General features: G+C 38.7%; 1 protein-coding gene across 10 annotated transcripts in view; it reads left to right on the top strand.

Annotated features, from left to right (window-relative positions):
* nf1a (neurofibromin 1a) overlaps window positions 1–18,389 on the top strand; it is a 57,962-nt gene continuing 39,573 nt past the window's right edge. For all 10 annotated transcript variants that reach the window (XR_006927574.1, XR_006927575.1, XM_046863435.1 and 7 more), the window contains exons 1-29: window positions 1–270; window positions 3,285–3,428; window positions 4,040–4,123; window positions 5,231–5,421; window positions 6,269–6,375; window positions 6,514–6,581; window positions 6,664–6,739; window positions 7,376–7,533; window positions 7,885–8,058; window positions 8,170–8,298; window positions 8,581–8,655; window positions 9,080–9,211; window positions 9,827–9,955; window positions 10,199–10,312; window positions 10,422–10,501; window positions 10,585–10,708; window positions 11,290–11,536; window positions 12,493–12,566; window positions 12,654–12,737; window positions 12,882–13,226; window positions 13,947–14,086; window positions 14,322–14,444; window positions 14,592–14,675; window positions 14,789–14,905; window positions 15,132–15,313; window positions 16,275–16,486; window positions 16,564–16,725; window positions 17,875–17,978; window positions 18,139–18,274. Coding sequence is in view for 8 of the 10 variants with exons in the window: in XM_046863435.1 (XP_046719391.1) it covers window positions 211–270; window positions 3,285–3,428; window positions 4,040–4,123; window positions 5,231–5,421; window positions 6,269–6,375; window positions 6,514–6,581; window positions 6,664–6,739; window positions 7,376–7,533; window positions 7,885–8,058; window positions 8,170–8,298; window positions 8,581–8,655; window positions 9,080–9,211; window positions 9,827–9,955; window positions 10,199–10,312; window positions 10,422–10,501; window positions 10,585–10,708; window positions 11,290–11,536; window positions 12,493–12,566; window positions 12,654–12,737; window positions 12,882–13,226; window positions 13,947–14,086; window positions 14,322–14,444; window positions 14,592–14,675; window positions 14,789–14,905; window positions 15,132–15,313; window positions 16,275–16,486; window positions 16,564–16,725; window positions 17,875–17,978; window positions 18,139–18,274 (3,855 nt within the window). In the remaining 2 variants the exon portion in view is untranslated. The remainder of the gene's footprint in view (window positions 271–3,284; window positions 3,429–4,039; window positions 4,124–5,230; window positions 5,422–6,268; window positions 6,376–6,513; window positions 6,582–6,663; window positions 6,740–7,375; window positions 7,534–7,884; window positions 8,059–8,169; window positions 8,299–8,580; window positions 8,656–9,079; window positions 9,212–9,826; window positions 9,956–10,198; window positions 10,313–10,421; window positions 10,502–10,584; window positions 10,709–11,289; window positions 11,537–12,492; window positions 12,567–12,653; window positions 12,738–12,881; window positions 13,227–13,946; window positions 14,087–14,321; window positions 14,445–14,591; window positions 14,676–14,788; window positions 14,906–15,131; window positions 15,314–16,274; window positions 16,487–16,563; window positions 16,726–17,874; window positions 17,979–18,138; window positions 18,275–18,389) is intronic.

Below are 18,389 nucleotides of genomic sequence, written 5' to 3'. Positions count from 1 at the left end.
AGAGAGAAGGATTCAAACTTCCGGTCGTGTGTCATGGCGGCGCGGTGGAGTAGACCTGAAGCGAAAAAGCTAAACCCTGCTACTAATGCTTTATCGCTGTGAGATTTTGCCGTGTCTGGGGCTGGTTGGGGGGGCGCATTAGACGACGCGGTTCGGATTCAGGACTGCCAGGTCTGGGAAAGCGCCCGGTGCGTTTGCATCCGCTTGACCATGGCGGCACACAAGCCCGTGGAGTGGGTCCAGGCCGTAATTAACCGATTCGACGAGCAGGTAAAGGGGCCAGGCGCTAGCATGGCGGGATTGCAATAAAGTCAGCACGAAGGACGCCGTTTATTAAAAGGTGTTACTATGCAGTTTGGGCTTGTGCACGAAGCTGGGAGGAAATAAGGATATCGCTGTAACCCAGTAATAGCCTTGTTTATAGTGAACAAACGCTACATCCAGAATAACTCATCCGAAATAGTATTTAAAGAAATAGTACGCCTGTAATGGGAGTAGGTGCAGTATTATATCGAGTAGTGTAGTATGTGGATTTGAGTGTAGCTAGCTAGCACACGAGTCTGTCGTCCAGGTCGTAGGATTTGGCTTTTATTCTGTAACGTTTGACATTTCTGGGGAAGTGGGATACTAAGCAGGAATAATGTACGCTTGTGATTTTGGGTTGTTGCCGATTTCTTTTTGGTGTAATGGCATTCAAACCCCGAGAGGAAGCGTTCACACCGAGGCTAAATATAAACAACGGTAGCGGCCACGCACTGTGTGTTGACAAGCCGGGCTCTGGCAGGCAGCTGTGTTCACTAGCTAGTTAGCACCGCTTCCCATTCAGTGTGTAGGTCAGTGTAATGATATGTACAGTCCTGCTCATCAACGAGCACCTTTCTGACAGTCCTTCAAGTGGTTGGTTGAGTAGAAGTCTCACACCCGGTTATTTTGGGAGATTTAAAAGGCCATTGGTATTAAAGTTTGAGGAAATGAGCCAAGTGAGAACAAGCTGGTTTTCAGATTCAGCAAAGCCAGGCTTTGAGAGTAACTTCTATTAATCTGAGCAGCTTTCTGATTCCCTTCACAGTGTTAGTGGCTTCGGTGGCTATTCAATTGTGCTTGTGTAGGGGCTTAGTGGCTGCCCGAAGCTCATAAGAGTTTGATGAAAATGTAATGAGGGATTTGTTCTGTGTTTATTGTTAAGCCAGCTTAGAGCTTTTAAAAGCAGGAGACTTTGTACAGTTGTTCAAGTTCATGTGCAGGCCAGGCGTCTTTTTTGCATCCTCTGCTATGGTTTCATTTAGTTTAGGTTTCCAGATTTTTGTAGGGTCGAGATATGGCAACGCTGCAAGTATCTATTACGACTGTGGTGCCATGAATTGAGCCAGTATTCCAGTTTATTTACACCCAAATAGTTGGATTCCCCAGTACCAGCTTCTTTTCCCTTATGTCTTTTTGCTTGCGATCATAGACACGTATTGCCATTTCAGCGCTATGAATCCAGAAAGCACCTTGAAACAATGACCTCACGAATGCCTGTGCGTGGTCATGGAAAAACAATCTGTCCTCTCCAGGGACGGTTTAGACAGCTCGGAAACAGGAGCTGGTAGATTTGTATTCTATAAAGTCAAATTGATGCGAATCACAGATTTCTGAAATAATAGTCATAATACCTGCTTTGTCAAACTCTGTGGAGGCCTTAAGCTTCTTCCTACAGCTCGCTATTCTACTTTACGCGCACGTTCTGTTAGAGTGGAGGTATGGTGTCCACAAATACATATTTTAACATTACAAACGATAATTTTTCCAAAGCTCAACTACTTTTCGAATTGATGGAGTTGGTAGATGAGTTTAAGCAAATTATTCTTTGAGTACAGATGCTTGAAATGAATTCTGCAGAGTTGGGCCTGGAAAATAAATTAGTTCTAAGTGAATACTCAGAAAGGGTTCCTTTACGTGGTAACATATATTCGAGCATACCGTAACGTTTCACTAGCAAAGGCAGAGAACAGTGCACAACAAAAATGTTTATTAGAATGGGTTGCCAATAGGTGATTCTCAATTCATAAAGATATAATAATAATAATAATAATAATAGAAATAATAAAGAAATAAAAACTGCATTATAAAGAAACTCTAAATAGCAGAAATATTGTGTCATGAGTTATTAAATCGGAGTTATTACAACTGTTCAGACATGCCTGCATAATCAATTAATTTTCATGTAATTTAAATCCATGGCTTGTGTCTATATAGACATGTAATGTCCATACTGCACTAAAGTGCACATAAGGGAAATGATTGGTCTGTGACCTTTGTGGAATTTGTAACCGTGCCTGGGAAACAAAGTGCTTGCTGTCTTTTGGCATCCTGCATTAAAATGGATGTCAACAGGGCTGGGCTGTGTGTGCGCTTGTGTGTGTACGTGTGTGCGCGCGCACCGGAAGTCTGACTCTTCTCTGGTCCTGGGACTTTCATTTGCAGCCACATGCTTTTCCCTTAAGGCTATGCAATAGAAGAGAGAGGGAGAGAGAAAGAAAGGGAACCCCAGGGGCCTCTCCTTCTCTCTTCCTGACATTTTCAAAGACACACTAGCCCTTTCTGTAGCCAGACTTTGCTGGGTCTTGAACAATTCATTTCATCTGCTTAGGGCAGATAAATATTTGCTAAAACAACCAGAAGTGTTTACCAGATGTTCCAAATTGATATCTCTTAGCTAGAATGTATCCCCCTGGTGTTTATTTACTAAACAGAACGATCAGCATTGTTGCAGTAGCATGTTTCTTTCCTAAAATGTCTGCTTGTTTGGAAATGTTGAGGACAAAGAGCTTCATGAACTTTTTTTTGACCCAGAAATGTGAACGCAATGCACAAGAAAGTGATTCCACATCAGGGAGCGTTTAGCAGTAAGAAAGTCTCCCCACCCCCTCAGTCTCCTTATGGTTCATTAACACAGCAAGGCGGAGTGTGCTTTCTGCACAACCGCTACAGCATGTCTGGCTCTAGCATGCTGGGTCTGTGTGTATTAGCAGATGTGTTGATTAGCAGGTGTGCAGAGCAACTCTGAGGGCAGCGAACGCAAGTCTGGGTGCGCTTTTATTCCTTTGTTTTAGTTCCTTAGGTGTGGGAGGTTGTGGTTGGAGAGGACGGGTGGGTCTCAAATAATCTCCGTGTTGAACATGGTTTTATTCTGTTTCATGTCTCACAATGTGTTGTATGAAGTTCAGCATCATAAGCCAGCTAAACACACTGCAAATGGTTGTTACAATTATTACACTTTTTTCTTTTCTCTATATTTTTAGCTTCCTATCAAGTCAGGACAACAGAACACTCATACCAAAGTCAGCACAGAGCACAACAAGGAATGCTTGATCAACATCTCCAAATACAAGTTTTCCCTTGTCATCAATGGCCTGACCAACATCCTCAAAATTGTTAACAATATGGTACGTTGATGTGTTTGCACTGTCGCATATAAAAATATCTTCTTTGTCTTTGGTTAGTACCATGTTTTGATTGACCATGTGGGCTAAAACTCTAGCTACTGTTATACTGTTTTCTTTTAATAAATATAGTTCATACCATTAGCCAGAATGTGTCTCTTGGTTAATCTCTGTAGAGTAGCAGGCATGGAAGTTGAATTTGTCTACAGTGCAGTGTCTGTAAACGCATTAACTAAGTTTTGCACATTCTATTCCAAAATGATCTCCAAAATGAAACAATTCTTTAGCAGTGAATTTAAGGGCAGAGTATTTCTCTGATTGATGACTAGTAATATCAGAACAGCTGCCAGGTTCACTTGTCTGTCAAACAATAATGGGGGGAAAAATACACAGTCGGCACAAGTAATCTGCTTGTCCCAGCCTAGTGATTTGCCAACCCTTAATTCGGGATTTGTAAAACCATATGATGACCTGGTTCCCACAAAGCAAGTCTACACTATGATTACTGGTATCATGTGGAGTTGCATGCCTTTGATTGACACATGGGAAACTGGTCCAGATTTCTAACCGTTGTACACCATTTAAAATGGCTCACACCTGTGTTCCCTTCCTAGCGGATAATTGGGGAATCTGCAGAAAAGAACCTCTACCTCTCACAGCTCATTATCCTGGACACTCTGGAGAAGTGCTTGGCAGGGGTGAGTAGCTAATCATGTTTCACAGTTTACTGTGCAGCCATCCAGTTACATACAACATTATGGTATTTTGTATTGCTAGGGTAACGTTGACTGTGCGATAAACGACATGGTACAAGCCGTAAAGTAAGTACAGAGTGATATAAAAGTAGACTCAAATGGTTCTGTGTCCATCTTGAGTCACTCCTCTGTCTTGCTTATGTCGGAGACATAGGGGTCTGTTGATACAATCAGAGGCTTGTTGTCTCTCCTTGTCCAGAAAGACTTCACTGGGTTTGCCTGCACAGATTACATTTACAGATGTTTCCTCATCACGAGTTAGATTTTTCTTTTCTTCCAGAGGGTTCGACAGGATTTTCCTCTATAGATATTTTATTAATGCTCTGTCAGATACGAGACAGCTGCTCCCTTCCCTCGGTTTGTCATTGCATTCTGTTAAAAAAAGATTATAGTCTTATAGCAGATGGGTGGGTTTTCTGCGTTTTTTTTTTTTTTTTTTTCTTTTTCTTCATCAGTGTAAGCACATGTTGGGTGTGTTGGGTATGCTTCCTTTAAAACCGAACTCTTAAGAAGTCTATTTCACGGGGGTGTAAGGAGAAATGTTATTAAATGTACAGTATTTGATCAGGTGCATGCCGATAATATAAAAGAGGATTGTTTATTTGAAGATTTTCTAAAGCATAATTTGTTATGGAAATGTGGGGAATATAAACATTTTGAGTTTAAGGATTAAGTTTAACTTTCTGGGTAAATTAAAATGTAGACCCAGGTTACTCCATTAATATGCAGACATTCGACATCCGCTGCTGTGGACATTCTGTGTGTGGATCGGCATGTTCATGTTGTACAGGGTAAAATTTCTCTAACAGCGAAATTAGAGCTTTCCCTATGGTACTATGTGGACTTCATAAATATGAATTTTGCCATGTGTTCTTTCCATAGTAATAACTGGAGCAGTATCAGATACACCACATTAATGCAGAAGCCATGAACTAGTTAGGGTACAGGTTTAGTCTAAACTAACTTACCAGATGTTAAGCAGTCACTGTGTGTGTGTGTGTGTGTGTGTGTGTGTGTGTGTGTGTGTGTGTGTGTATATGGGGTTTTCAGCAAACCAAGGACTGCTTGCGTCTAGACGAGGCAATGCTGGTGAAGCAGTTGCTGCCTGAGATCTGCCACTTCCTGCACTCATGTCGCGAGGGGCAGCAGCACGCCACCCAACTGCGCAGTTCTGCCTCAGCCGTGCTTTTCTCACTTAGCTGCAACAACTTCAGTGCCGTCTTCAGCCGCATCTCCACGAGGTAATAAATTTGTGCACGTCTGTTAACTTTGTACACCTCCTTAAACAGCTAACCCAATCATACACACCCTTGGCATAGTGTACACATGCATCAGGAGTCAAGTATTTAGCTTGGACATGAGTGATGGAATTCAAGGCTTTAATCTTTTTGGAAAAATAATCAGAGATCCCACAATTCTTCTCCACACTGAATTTGGTTGTCCCTCCTGCCTAGGTAGCATGCAAGCTGAGTCAAAACATATGGATGGAATTAGAAATAGTGCAGACCATTGTTCTTATACAGTTGTTACAGAATTGTCCTATTAATGTCTCTGACAAGAATAACTTCCTGAACAGACTCGCAATCATTAAAAAAAAAAGTCTCTTTTTAAAATTGTGTATTTTCTGGCAATCAGATGAGGCAATATCACTATTATCCTACAATGTAATGGTTTAGATTGATGTTTGGAAAAAAATATTTGTCCGTATTTAGCTTACCCTTATCTTTCTTTGAGTTGGGTTAAATCCTAAATGTTTTCATAAAGAAACACGCAGCAGCACCACACACATTTTATATACAAATTAGAAATATCTCTGACTGAGAGCGTGAACATGAGTTTATATGGCTTACAAATCTTACTACTTTGAATTCTGATGAAGCCTGCTGAAGATGATTAATATAGTGAATGTCTTTCCAAGTCTGTGATACTACATTCAGGACTTGGACTCAACCGTACCCTAACTTGTGTGTGGGTGTGATGACTTGGACTCAAATTAGCTTCTGATTTGTCTTGAGGCATATTCATACTGTTGTGATTTTCATAACAAGTTTAAACTTGGCTTTTTTCCCCTTCCTGTCCTGTTTGCAGATTGCAGGAGCTAACAGTATGCACAGAGGACACTGTAGATGTTCATGACATAGAGCTCATTCAGTACATTAATGTTGACTGCTCTAAATTGAAGAGATTACTACAAGGTGAATCCATCTCTAATCTGTCACTGTGTTTTTCTCTTTATATAGAAGAATTTTAGGCTCTGCTTGATTTGCTTTGATGTGTTTTGAATGATATAAAACTATTTCTCTTTATAACATGTGGTGATTGTATCTCAACAGAAACTGTACTCAAATTTAAAGCACTAAAGAAGCCTGCACAGCTCGCCGTCATCAACAGTTTGGAGAAGGTCTGTGAAAAATAGTTGTAGTTTTTGTAGTGGATCAATAACAGCACAAGTGTTAGATTGTTAATTTATGTGTGCTGTTTAGGCTTTCTGGAACTGGGTAGAGTATTATCCTGATGAATTTACTATGCTCTACCAGAGACCACAGGCAGATATGGCTGGTAAGTTGAAATGTTTTAAAGATGTCAAATGAACAGATGAAGTTCTCTCATATTTTACAAGTACTTTTGAGGTGATTTGTGGGTGAAGGCTATTTATGTTGTTTTGATTTTATACAAATTGTATCTCTCTGTGTTTTTCTGATGAAGTTGCTGAGTGCGTTAGACATTTTTATTTTGGAAAAAAAAGTTTTGTGTTGTGTGCTGTATAAAAATGTGCTGTTTCATTTCGAGGGGTTTACATTTTTCTTACACACTAGTCACTATGACATTTCTCTAGCAAAAATAATTGCGAATATACTATAAATTATTTGGCTGTTTAAAAACATACATTGGGGAGATTCTGACCTGCTCTTGTTCTTCCTCTGAATGTCCCACACTATCATTTCTAGTGATAGTAATATAAAAACAGCAGATTTACATTACTGAAACAGTGTACTGTCTCTGTAGCCCCACTTTTCCTAACCCCCACAGGAACATATACATGTACTCAGTATGTACATTTGGACCACATGCTTATTATTTGTCTAAGATATTTGCTTTGTGTTTGTGAACACATAATGTACTTGTTCATGTGGATCTTTTGGAAATGATTCCTTGACTTGAACGCTAATCTATTGAGTTGTCTCTCGTACATAGACTCTGCAGAGAAGCTGTTTGACCTGGTAGACAATTTTGCAGAGAGCGCTAAGAGGAAAGCTGCCGTGTGGCCACTGCAAATCATACTTCTCGTACTATGTCCTGAAATCACACAGAGCATCTCTAAAGAAGTGGTGGAGGAGAGCAAGGCTAACAAGGTCAAAATTCTCTCATTCCCTTTTACACAAATAGACTAAACCGAACATTTTTATTAGCCATTATGCCTGTGACCATCTGTTGTACTAAAATAACCTGCTAATTTTATGTGGTTGCTATTCTCTTAAAAAAAAAAAAAAATAATAATAATAATAATAATAGTTTGACAGCCTTTCTTACTTAATTTTTTGGTTCTGTCTCAGGTCAGTCAGTATCATTTGCTGTCTTCTGACATTTATTGTCTTGGAAGCTTTTTACTTGTCTAGATATGTTTATTTCTTATCCTAGATTTCCAGAAGTAAAAGTCATTTCAGACAGATTCAGATTTATTTAATTGTATTTTTTCCATGCAGAAGTTGTTTTTGGATAGTCTAAGGAAGGCCCTGGCTGGTCACAGCAGCAGCAAGCAATTGACTGAAAGTGCAGCCATTGCCTGTGTTAAACTGTCTAAAGCCTGCACATACATTAACTGGGAGGATCATTCTGTCATTTTTCTTCTGGTACAGTCTATTGTAATAGACCTCAAAGTAAGTTTGTGTGTGTGTGATTTATTTTCCACTTTAATCCCACTTTCTGAATGAGCCGAGATGTGTGTTTATGCCTGTGTACAACCTCTGTCTCTGTATGTGGACCCTCAGGCTCTCCTGTTTAACCCCACTAAGCCATTCTCCAGGGGCACCGGGTGCCAGAGCGCTGACGTGGATCTGATGATCGACTGCTTTGTGTCCTGCTTCCGCATCAACCCACACAACAACCAGCACTTCAAGGTCAGCTGTGCTCTCACACTGCTTACTCACTGCTCTCTCAGGCTTCGGAGTAATTTTAGCAAAGCACACTGTATAGTGACTGGTCAAGGTGAAGTGTCCATTTGTAAATTTGAGACATTGGACTGGTTCATTTTTAGATCTCTAAATGTTTTTGGTGAGTGTCTGTAATTAAAGGTTTGCTACTGTGTTTTTTTTGGTGTGTTCAGTGATTTGGCTAGTTTTGTTATAGTGTATTGCTGTGTGTGCTTCTGTGAGTTAATACATTTCTTGTTACTTTCTCAGGTCTGTCTGGCTTCCACCTCCCCACCAACCTTCCATTTTGTCCTGGTCAACTCTTTGCACAAAATCATAACTAATGTGAGTGTAAAATGCATAAATATGATGTGTGATAATCTATGCCAATCTGTGACAAGTTGTTAAACATAGTTTTACCTACACACGTGGACAAAATTGTTGGTACCCTTCGGGCAATAAAAGAAAAACTCACAATGGTCATAGAAAAAGCTTTAATCTGACAAAAGTAATAATAAATAAAAAATTCTATGAATGTTAACCAATGAAAGTCAGACATTGCTTTTCAACCATGCTTCAATGGAATTATTTAAAAAAATAATCTCTCTTCAGAAAGCCTAAAAAAAAAGCTTTTTAAATTATCTATTTTTTTAATACCTCAATTTATTTGAATGAGGCATTTATATATTGGAGGAACAATTGAACTTATGTACTAATTTACCCTTGTGGTTATTGCCATTTTTGTTTTGTATCTTCCTCTGATGTATAGTCTCATTTGGATTGGTGGCCAAAGATTGACACGATCTACTGCTACTCTGGAGAGCTACGAGCCATGTTTGCTGACACACAAACCAGAGTCATCCAGAGCCTCAGTGCCCATGCACCACTAAGAATGACACCAGTGAGACACACTCTGCTTTATACTCTTTCTCAGGAATGTGTTAGATTATCATAAAGCAATATACAGTACAAGAGCCTCTTTAACTGAATGTGACAAATGTTTCATCTTCAACTTCCTTGTGTGTGTGTGTGTGTGTGTGTGTGTGTGTGTGTGTGTGTGTGTGTGTGTGTGTGTGTGTATTTAATATATATATATATATATAACATTCATTCATTCAAGTGCATTTATTTGCATTCTAGGCAGAATGTAACATTTCTTTTTTCATGATTGCTTAAAGATGGGCAGAATGATCTCATTAATAAATTACCCACTTAAAACAATGTTTTTTTTATTACAGCGGGTAACAAAGTCTTCAGGATTAAGTTTATATACATTTTTAAAGGTGGTGTGAGAATGAATATTCACAGAATAGTAATAGCCCTGGTGACGTTTTAAGGAATCCTCAAATTAAACTATAATACCATACTATAATTCCTATTATAATTAAAACACTAGGACAACTTTATCAGAAATATTCCTGAAGAACTATGAATATGTTTGCACAATATTTAAATCATCAAATTTAACATTTGAATTAATTTAGGTATTTATGAAACATAAATATTTATCCCACAGAGTTTGACATTCAAAGAGAAGATGACAACCAGCCTGAAGTTTAAAGAAAAGTCTGCTGACCTGGACTCACGCTCACTTCTCCTGGCTTTGGTCAAACTCATCCATGCTGACCCCAAACTAATGTTACATGTGAGTCTTTATCACCTGGCTTAGACACCCTTACTTTTTAAATCACTAATAAAATTCCAGCAAAGCTGATGGCTTTTCAATAATTCTTTTTGTTTAAATCGTTACAATTTTGGTGAAACGTGTTACATTTGATAGAGATTTCTATTATCAACAACCTCCTGTATGTTTATGGGTTGCTGTTATGGAGCAGAACAAACTTAAGTAGGAAAATAATTTACTTTGCAATTTGTGTGTGCTTTTCAGAACCCTGGAAAGCAGGGCCAGGAGATCCAGAACAGCACAGCTGAGCTCATCATAGGCCTGGTCCAGCTTGTGCCCTTGACCCACACTACAGAGCTCTCTCAGGAGGCCATGGAGGTGCAGAACTCTATTTCAACAGTTGTTGTGAATTAGTTTATGAGAAGGATGTTTTTACACTATGGCATGGTGTGTTAAGTAAGTGCCTTATCCACTTTGTGTTCCTCAGGCACTTCTGGTGTTGCATCAACCTGAGACCATTGAGCTGTGGAACCCTGATGCACCAATTGAGACCTTCTGGGACATTAGGTAAGTCTTTAAATAACCAGCCTGGTAGAGAGACCCTGAGCTATACTGGGAGATCTTTGTACCTTAACTTCTGAATCTCTCAGTTCTCAGGTCCTATTTCTTATCTGTAAAAAGCTGATTGGCCACCAGATGATCAACAGCACAGAGATCTTGAAATGGTTGCGGGAGATTCTTATCTGCAGGAACAAGTTCCTTTTGAAGAACAAAGTGAGTCCATTGAACATGTACTTCCATTTTTTATTTTCTTGTCTTGTTTTTTCTTGTCTCTCTTCCAACTAAGTACATAATTAGTACACCTTGAATATGATTTTAATCTTAACTGACCAAAAGAGGACAATTCAAATTACTGTATTATTGAAAATATAAAGTAAAAAAAAAACCTTCTGTCAAAATTGAACTCAAACACACCACAGAGATGTACACATGGTCTGTGACTAATATCCGGTATCACTGAAATAAAATCTTCTGAGACATATGTTTTCTCTCTGTAGTACCAAGGCTTCCGGTTTAACTTTTTTTATTACAAATACATACTACTCTCGCCCCCTGGCACAGCAAGTTATTTCCTGTCACACAGAAGCAGATTGTACATTCATTACATATATTTGACCATTTCTTTTATGTTCAGACATTTCACTGATGATCTGAGTGATCCATAGTCAGTTTTGGAGGTGGTCTGATTTTTAATTGTTGTCTTTGTCTAATAGGGCCAGAACTTGTTTTTTATTTTTTAATTATTATTATTATAGAATAATGATCTTCGTTTGTGACTCTTTCTTAAATCACAGGAGAGTGCTACACAGGGGAGCCTAATCCCCATAAGCAGACAAGCGCAGACCAAGCTGGAAGTGTGCCTGTATTCATTTCTGTGGAGCCCAGATGCTGAGGCTGTACTGGTGGCCATGTCCTGTTTCCGGCACCTGTGTGAGGAGGCGGACATCCGCTGCAGTGTGGACGAGCTGCCTGTACACACGGTCCTACCCAACTACAACACTTTCATGGAATTTGCCTCCGTTAGCAACATGATGGCCACTGGTCAGTAAAGACATCCATATATTTAGTATAACTGTTTTTGAAATGTAAATGTTTTTATTTTTTTTGCTAATTTAAAGAAAAAATGCCTACTGAGTGCAGTGATGCAGAAAGCACTATTACATTAGAGTTGATGTAAATGTTAAGCAGAATACATGCACAATGGCATCACACTAAAAACATTTCTTAACAGAGAATGCATGTTCTTTACAGTGATAGCTGTGGGTTTTATTATTTAATTTTAAAATATTCTATTTTATTCTATTCTATTATTCAACAACCTAATCCAACCAACCAACCACCCAACCCGCCAGGAGTGTATAGTTGTGGTCCATGTTGCATAAAAACTGGAATGTGCACACCTCTGTACTGAAGACTTGAGCCACATGGATTTTTTTAATAACATTTTAAAACTGAAGAATGTGGTGTCCATTAATAAAAATAAAAAACAATTGCTAAATTGGTAAAAATATACATATGAAACATTTAATATCTTGAATTGCATTAATTACATTTGTATCACATGAATATCTTCAACTATAGAACAGCAGTTGTGGCATATGTAAATATCATTGATGACATTTCTGACTATGGGTCAAGTGCAAGACTTCAAGGTTGAAAAAGTGATGCAAACTTGTGTGAAGATGTTCTGGTTCCATTTCATTTTCTTGGTGCCATTAAGCATGTTGGAATTTTCCTAGACATTTTTTTTCATGATTGCAAATAACATGCTTAAATTGTTTGTGGTTATTAGTGAATAAAATACTCAAGGTTATTGGATGATATTTGCAATAATGAAAAGATGTCAGGAAAATCCAACAAGCTGAATCTTCTATTGTTTGCACCTTGCACCATTAGTGCGTGTTTAAGATAGATTGTTAAAACTTTATCATTCCAAAACTATAGGGGGTGCAAGCTTGTGCAGCTGACTTTACGTGTGTGTGTGTGTGTCTGTGTAGGTCGCTCTACCTTACAGAAGAGAGTAATGGCACTGTTAAGAAGGATAGAGCATCCGACAGCTGGTAACATAGAGGTGAAGTGTCTTTGTTTGTATTTCTCAACAGTCTTTTTAGTGTTTGACTGTTTAGTTTTATAATCTTTCTGCTTATACCAACCTCAGGCTTGGGAGGACACGCATGCTAAATGGGAGCAAGCAACAAAACAAATACTAAACCATCCGAAGAACAAAGTTGATGATGGTCAGGTAAGCGACTCAATAATTCAACTTTGTTCCAAAAGTTTGTTTTTGTCTAAGTTTTCATTCTCTCTCTTGCCATGAGACTAGTTTTAGTTTTTCTTGTTTTCACATAATGTCTTTAACACCAGGCTCTTACACTTCACTTATTAGGAGTGGATCAACATGACCGGCTTCCTGTGTGCACTGGGTGGAGTGTGTCTGCAGCAGCGCAGTACTCCCAGTCTTGGTACCTATAGCCCACCCATGGGACCAATGAGTGAGCGCAAGGGCTCCATGATCTCCATGGGCTCATGTGAAGTAAACAGTGAAACACCTCTCAGCAGGTTCCTGGAGAAGCTGCTGTCCCTCATGGTGTGCACACATGAGAAAGTAGGCTTGCACATACGCACCAACGTCAAAGATCTCCTGGGACTGGAGCTGAGCCCGGCCCTATACCCTATGCTCTTCACCAAACTGCGCAACAGCATCGGACGTTTCTTTGATGCACAGGGGCCGGTAAAACGCACTGTTTCTCACATAGCATTTAAAAAGAGGAATTAGTAAGATTTGGTTAAGACACCCGAGTTGATAAATTATTTCAAATATTTATGTATCTATTAAACCTTTTATTATTTTTTATTTATTAGAATGTATTTATTTTAAACTAATTAAGCTATTATTCGAAACCTCCAAAGTCGAATTGTTAATTCATAAACAGCTACATTTTGACACATGATAAAGTTTACACAAGTCTAATTGATGTTGACTTTATACTAGTTTATCAAAGATGCATTGCTGGTTTTGACCACATGGTGGCTGACTTTTCTTTCAGTACATTGTGATTTTTGAAAAAAAGTAGTTTTCTCTTAACACCTTAATTTAAATGAACAAACCCTTTTCTTTCAGCATTGATGCACCATATTAACAAAAACTAACAGCTTACTTGCTTCATATCATTCACCAACTAATTTGAACCCCACAGTGTCTAAAATAAAACAATACTTAATTTTTTTAATTAAGGCTGAATGGCAAGCAAATGTTAATATTGATTTATTAATATTGAGATTTTTTTTATTTATTTTTTTTGTTAAATCATGCTGTAAATTGTGTTCGGTAGCACTTTGGATGAACTGTTGAAGAACGTTGTTGTGAATTTAGTTTGTTTAATGATGATGAGTGCTCTACTGCAATAGCTTTGTCATCATATTTAATTTCTATGTGTGTTTCTCCATTCAGGTGCCCATAAATGACACAAATACATTATTTGTGGAGCAGACTATTGCAATCATGAAGAACCTCCTGGACAGCCACACTGAGGGTAGCTCTGAGCACCTTGGGCAGGCCAGCATTGAGACCATGATGCTGAACTTGGTCAGGTCAGAAATGCTGAATGATTTTATTAGAATGCATCACCATTTACTGCTGAAACCGTAAATCATTTATGCTGTTATTGAATTTACTCTTTTACATGAATCACATTCAATACCACATTATTGAATTATCTGGTGTGTAATAGTGTTTCAGAGCACAGTGACTTAAGTGGCATACAGAATTCCTTCCGCTTGGTTTATCTTTGCATAATTTAATACGTTTTTTTCCACTGTCCCATAGATATGTTCGCATTTTAGGAAACGGGGTTCATGCAATACAGATTAAAACTAAACTTTGTCAACTTGTGGAGGTGATGATGGAACGGAGAGATGATCTCTCCTTCTGCCAAGAGATGAAATTCAGGTGGGTATTCTGGTCAACATACCTAGTTACCTATTTAGACCAAATTTATAATGTCATTCATGATCATCTTATTGATAGAAGAATGTGATTAAGGGTTGTTGATACTTCAAATGTGATTAGAAATTGTTCAATATTTTTCACTCTTAGGAATAAGATGGTGGAGTACCTGACTGACTGGGTAATGGGCACTTCCAATCAAGCAGCAGATGACGATGTCAAATATCTCACACGGTACAGTTTCCGTTTTTAGACCTTTTTCTATATATTATGTTCTATATAATTTCCCACTTATGCACAGTTTTGTTGGTCTTTTTTTTTTTTTTTGTGTGTGTGTGTGTGTGTAGGGACCTTGACCAGGCCAGTATGGAGGCGGTGGTGTCTCTGTTGGCTGGTTTACCACTACAGCCCGAGGAAGGAGATGGAGTAGAGCTGATGGAGGCCAAGTCTCAGCTGTTTCTTAAGTAGGAACATCGTTTCTGCTTGCATTGCGTCTTTGTTCAGTCTTATTAGTGTGTGCTAGGTCACAGCTGCTAAAAAAAAAGATGTCACTATCCTGTTTTTTTTTTTTTTTTTTTTTTGTGGTTTAAAAAAAAAAAAAAAGATTTTCTAAAGAAATTATATTTTTTCTCATATCTAGATAATTATCCATAGTTCTTACTTTTATTTTTATTCTTCACTTTTCTGCAGGTACTTCACTCTGTTCATGAACCTTCTGAATGACTGCAGTGAGGTGGAAGAGGATGGGCAGCAGGTGGGGGAAAGAAAGCGGGGCATGTCCAGACGTCTCGCCTCACTACGCCACTGTACTGTACTTGCTATGTCCAATTTGCTCAACGCCAATGTAGACAGTGGCCTCATGCACTCTATAGGTCAGTACTGAGTTTGTACTGACAGTACTGACACCCAGACTTTCACTTCAAAATTATTGGTTAGGCTTTAACTGAATGATGACGATGTCAGGAATTTTAAATAGATTGTTTTTATCAGCAGTGCACATTTATTCTCTGATGCCTGGACATTTGTTGATTCTGGAAAACTTATTTAATATGCAAAATAATTATGCTGTGTGAGCAAACTGCAGCAGGTTAAAGTTGAAACGAATATATATTTTGCACAGATTTTTCAGTTGACACACATGTATTATTTTTAACTAACATCTCATAATCAGACAGGATTTACAGCCAGTAAGGAAAAAAATTTGCATATTGAAGTACATTCTCCAAGTATTTAGTTACTTGGCTTGTTTCCTAATGAAATTTCTAAGCCTACCAGAACAGTTTGCTAGACCATACATACCTAAATAGGACAATTATATCACATGGTCTAATTGGGACCCTGGTGGTCTAGTGTTTAGAATGCGGCGCTCTCACCGCTGCGGCCCGGGTTCGATCCCCGGTCAGGGAACCAACCCCAGCCACTGTTAGTGCCGGTTCCAAGCCTGGATAAATGGATAAAAGCCTGGATAAATGGGGATGGTTGTGTTAGGAAGGGCATCCAGTGTAAAAACGTGCCAAATCAAGCATGCGGATGATCCGCTGTGGCGATCCCTAATGGTAGAAGCCGAAAGAAAGTTTTATATCACATGGTCTAATTGCCATTTTTCCATTTTATTTATTTATACATACCCAATGTGCTATCCTTTTTGAAAATGTAACATTGTAAAAAGGTACCCTGGTGTGTGTTTTACAGTTGGGGTGAGCAACTGTGGGAAGGTTAGATTAATTTTAATAATGTTATATTGGCCTATTCATCTGAGAGATGGTCAATAGTTTCTTAGCAGTAGCTGTAGAAAACTCTAGTAGCAGATGTAAATTTTTCATCTGTCTATAGGATTGGGCTACCATAAAGACTTGCAGACCAGGGCTACATTCATGGAGGTGCTGACTAAAATCTTGCAGCAAGGCACAGAGTTTGACACTCTGGCCGAAACTGTTTTGGCTGACCGTTTTGAAAGGCTGGTGGAGCTCGTCACCATGATGGGGGATCAGGGGGAGCTTCCTATCGCCATGGCGCTGGCCAATGTGGTTCCCTGCTCTCAGTGGGTATGTAATCATTATACACTAAAATAGGTCACTGGATCCCAAGGTTGATATTAAGAGTTTGCGTGTGTCACCTGCAGGATGAGTTGGCCAGGGTGTTGGTGACATTGTTTGACTCCAGGCACCTTCTCTACCAACTGCTCTGGAACATGTTTTCTAAAGAGGTAGAGCTGGCTGACTCCATGCAGACTCTCTTCAGAGGCAATAGTCTGGCTAGCAAGATTATGACCTTCTGCTTCAAGGTAAATTGATGCTAGGGAATTGACTCCTTTAAAGCACAATTAGATAGCAATATACACTGACAGTCATTCAGTCATTTAACAATCACAATTAGTTTTCTTAGAATTGTGGCCCTTGAATTCAGACCCGTGAAATACATAGATACTTTTCTAATTCTGGGTGGCCAAAACAGTTTTTAAATGAGCTGTGTGTGATCTTCACTTCCAAGACTTAATTACATCTTAATTACATCTTTTGTTGTCATTAAACGTAAGTGTAGCATAGTGAATTCTTTCATGACCCACAGTGTGCATCTATGCATTTGCATTTGACCCTGTTTGCAGCACATACTAGCTCACTGAGGCTGATCCAGGCTGGATTTTAAATGCAGCTGAGCCTAAAGTTGAACATGCTTGGGTTCAACTTTCTGCTCATTTTCAGCCTTATAAATGCTCTCACAGTCTGCATTACACAAAGTGATCTCAACCCAAGGATGCTGCTAATCAGTTTACAAGGAGGGCATTTCTGGATAGATAGGCATCTCAGTACAGGCTCAGTCATTTCATCTAAGAAAGCAGAGTGCATTTCACATGCATTTTAAGAATAAATAGGTTAAGTAAAAATTCCATTACTGTGAGCTACACCCCTGTGTTACTTGAACTATAGCCTTGAATTTAGTTTGAAGTAAATTTAAATAGCAGCGTCTACCAAATTAATAAACGCATTATAAAGAGTACTGACACAGTATCGAGCTTGAAAAATGCAAATGGGCATAGCAGTCAGATGTGAGAAGATAATCACTTATTTTAGAATGTTTATTTTTGAATATTACTCATACAAAATGTGTTTGGGTATCTATTTAATCTATCTATAATATGCATATATGCTATTTATTGTGAATAACATTTCGTTTGCTCTGTACATGTACCTTGCACAAATGGAAAAAGTTGAATGAATAAATAAATATATTATATATGAATAAATAAATAAATTATATATATATATATATATATATATATATATATATATATATATATATATATATATATATATATATAATGAATGAATGAATGAATGAATTCTAAAGTGTTCCATTTCAGTTAAATCACATGTGCACCCTTTTCTTTCAGTTTATGCATAACCATAGCACCTACCTGTTTTTATTAATGCAGGTGTACGGCGCCGCTTATCTTCAGAAGCTGCTTGAGCCTCTAATGCGAGGCGTCATTACATCTCCTGAGTGGCAGCACATCAGCTTTGAGGTTGACCCCACCAGGTAGATCTACACTAGTTTTACATACCTAACGAGCAATAGCTTTTCCAGGGTAGTTAGTCAGTGTAGCTTCTCTAATACTCTCACAGTAAGCTGATATGCTTTCACATGTTTCATACATCTTAGAGTTCTTTATTTGAATCATGTCATTCTATTTTTGTAGACTAGAACCACCTGAAAACCTGGAGGAGAACCAGCGGAACCTGCTGCAGATCACAGATCGATTCTTTTTGGCGATTATTAACTCCTCCAGTGAGTTTCCTCCTCAACTGCGAAGCGTATGCCACTGTTTGTACCAGGTATGTTCTGCTTTGTCCTCACCCACGCCACCCACGCCACATAGCACTTCATGCCGAGCTGCTTCACACTTGCCGCCCCATCACCCTGCAACTGGCTGCTTTTAAAATGGAGAAC

This window comes from Silurus meridionalis, chromosome 12 (assembly GCF_014805685.1).
Source record: "Silurus meridionalis isolate SWU-2019-XX chromosome 12, ASM1480568v1, whole genome shotgun sequence".
In the NCBI taxonomy this organism is placed as follows: Eukaryota; Metazoa; Chordata; class Actinopteri; order Siluriformes; family Siluridae; genus Silurus; species Silurus meridionalis.
The sequence above is the reverse complement of the archived record's forward strand: the minus strand, read 5'-3'. Positions and strand labels throughout refer to the sequence as shown.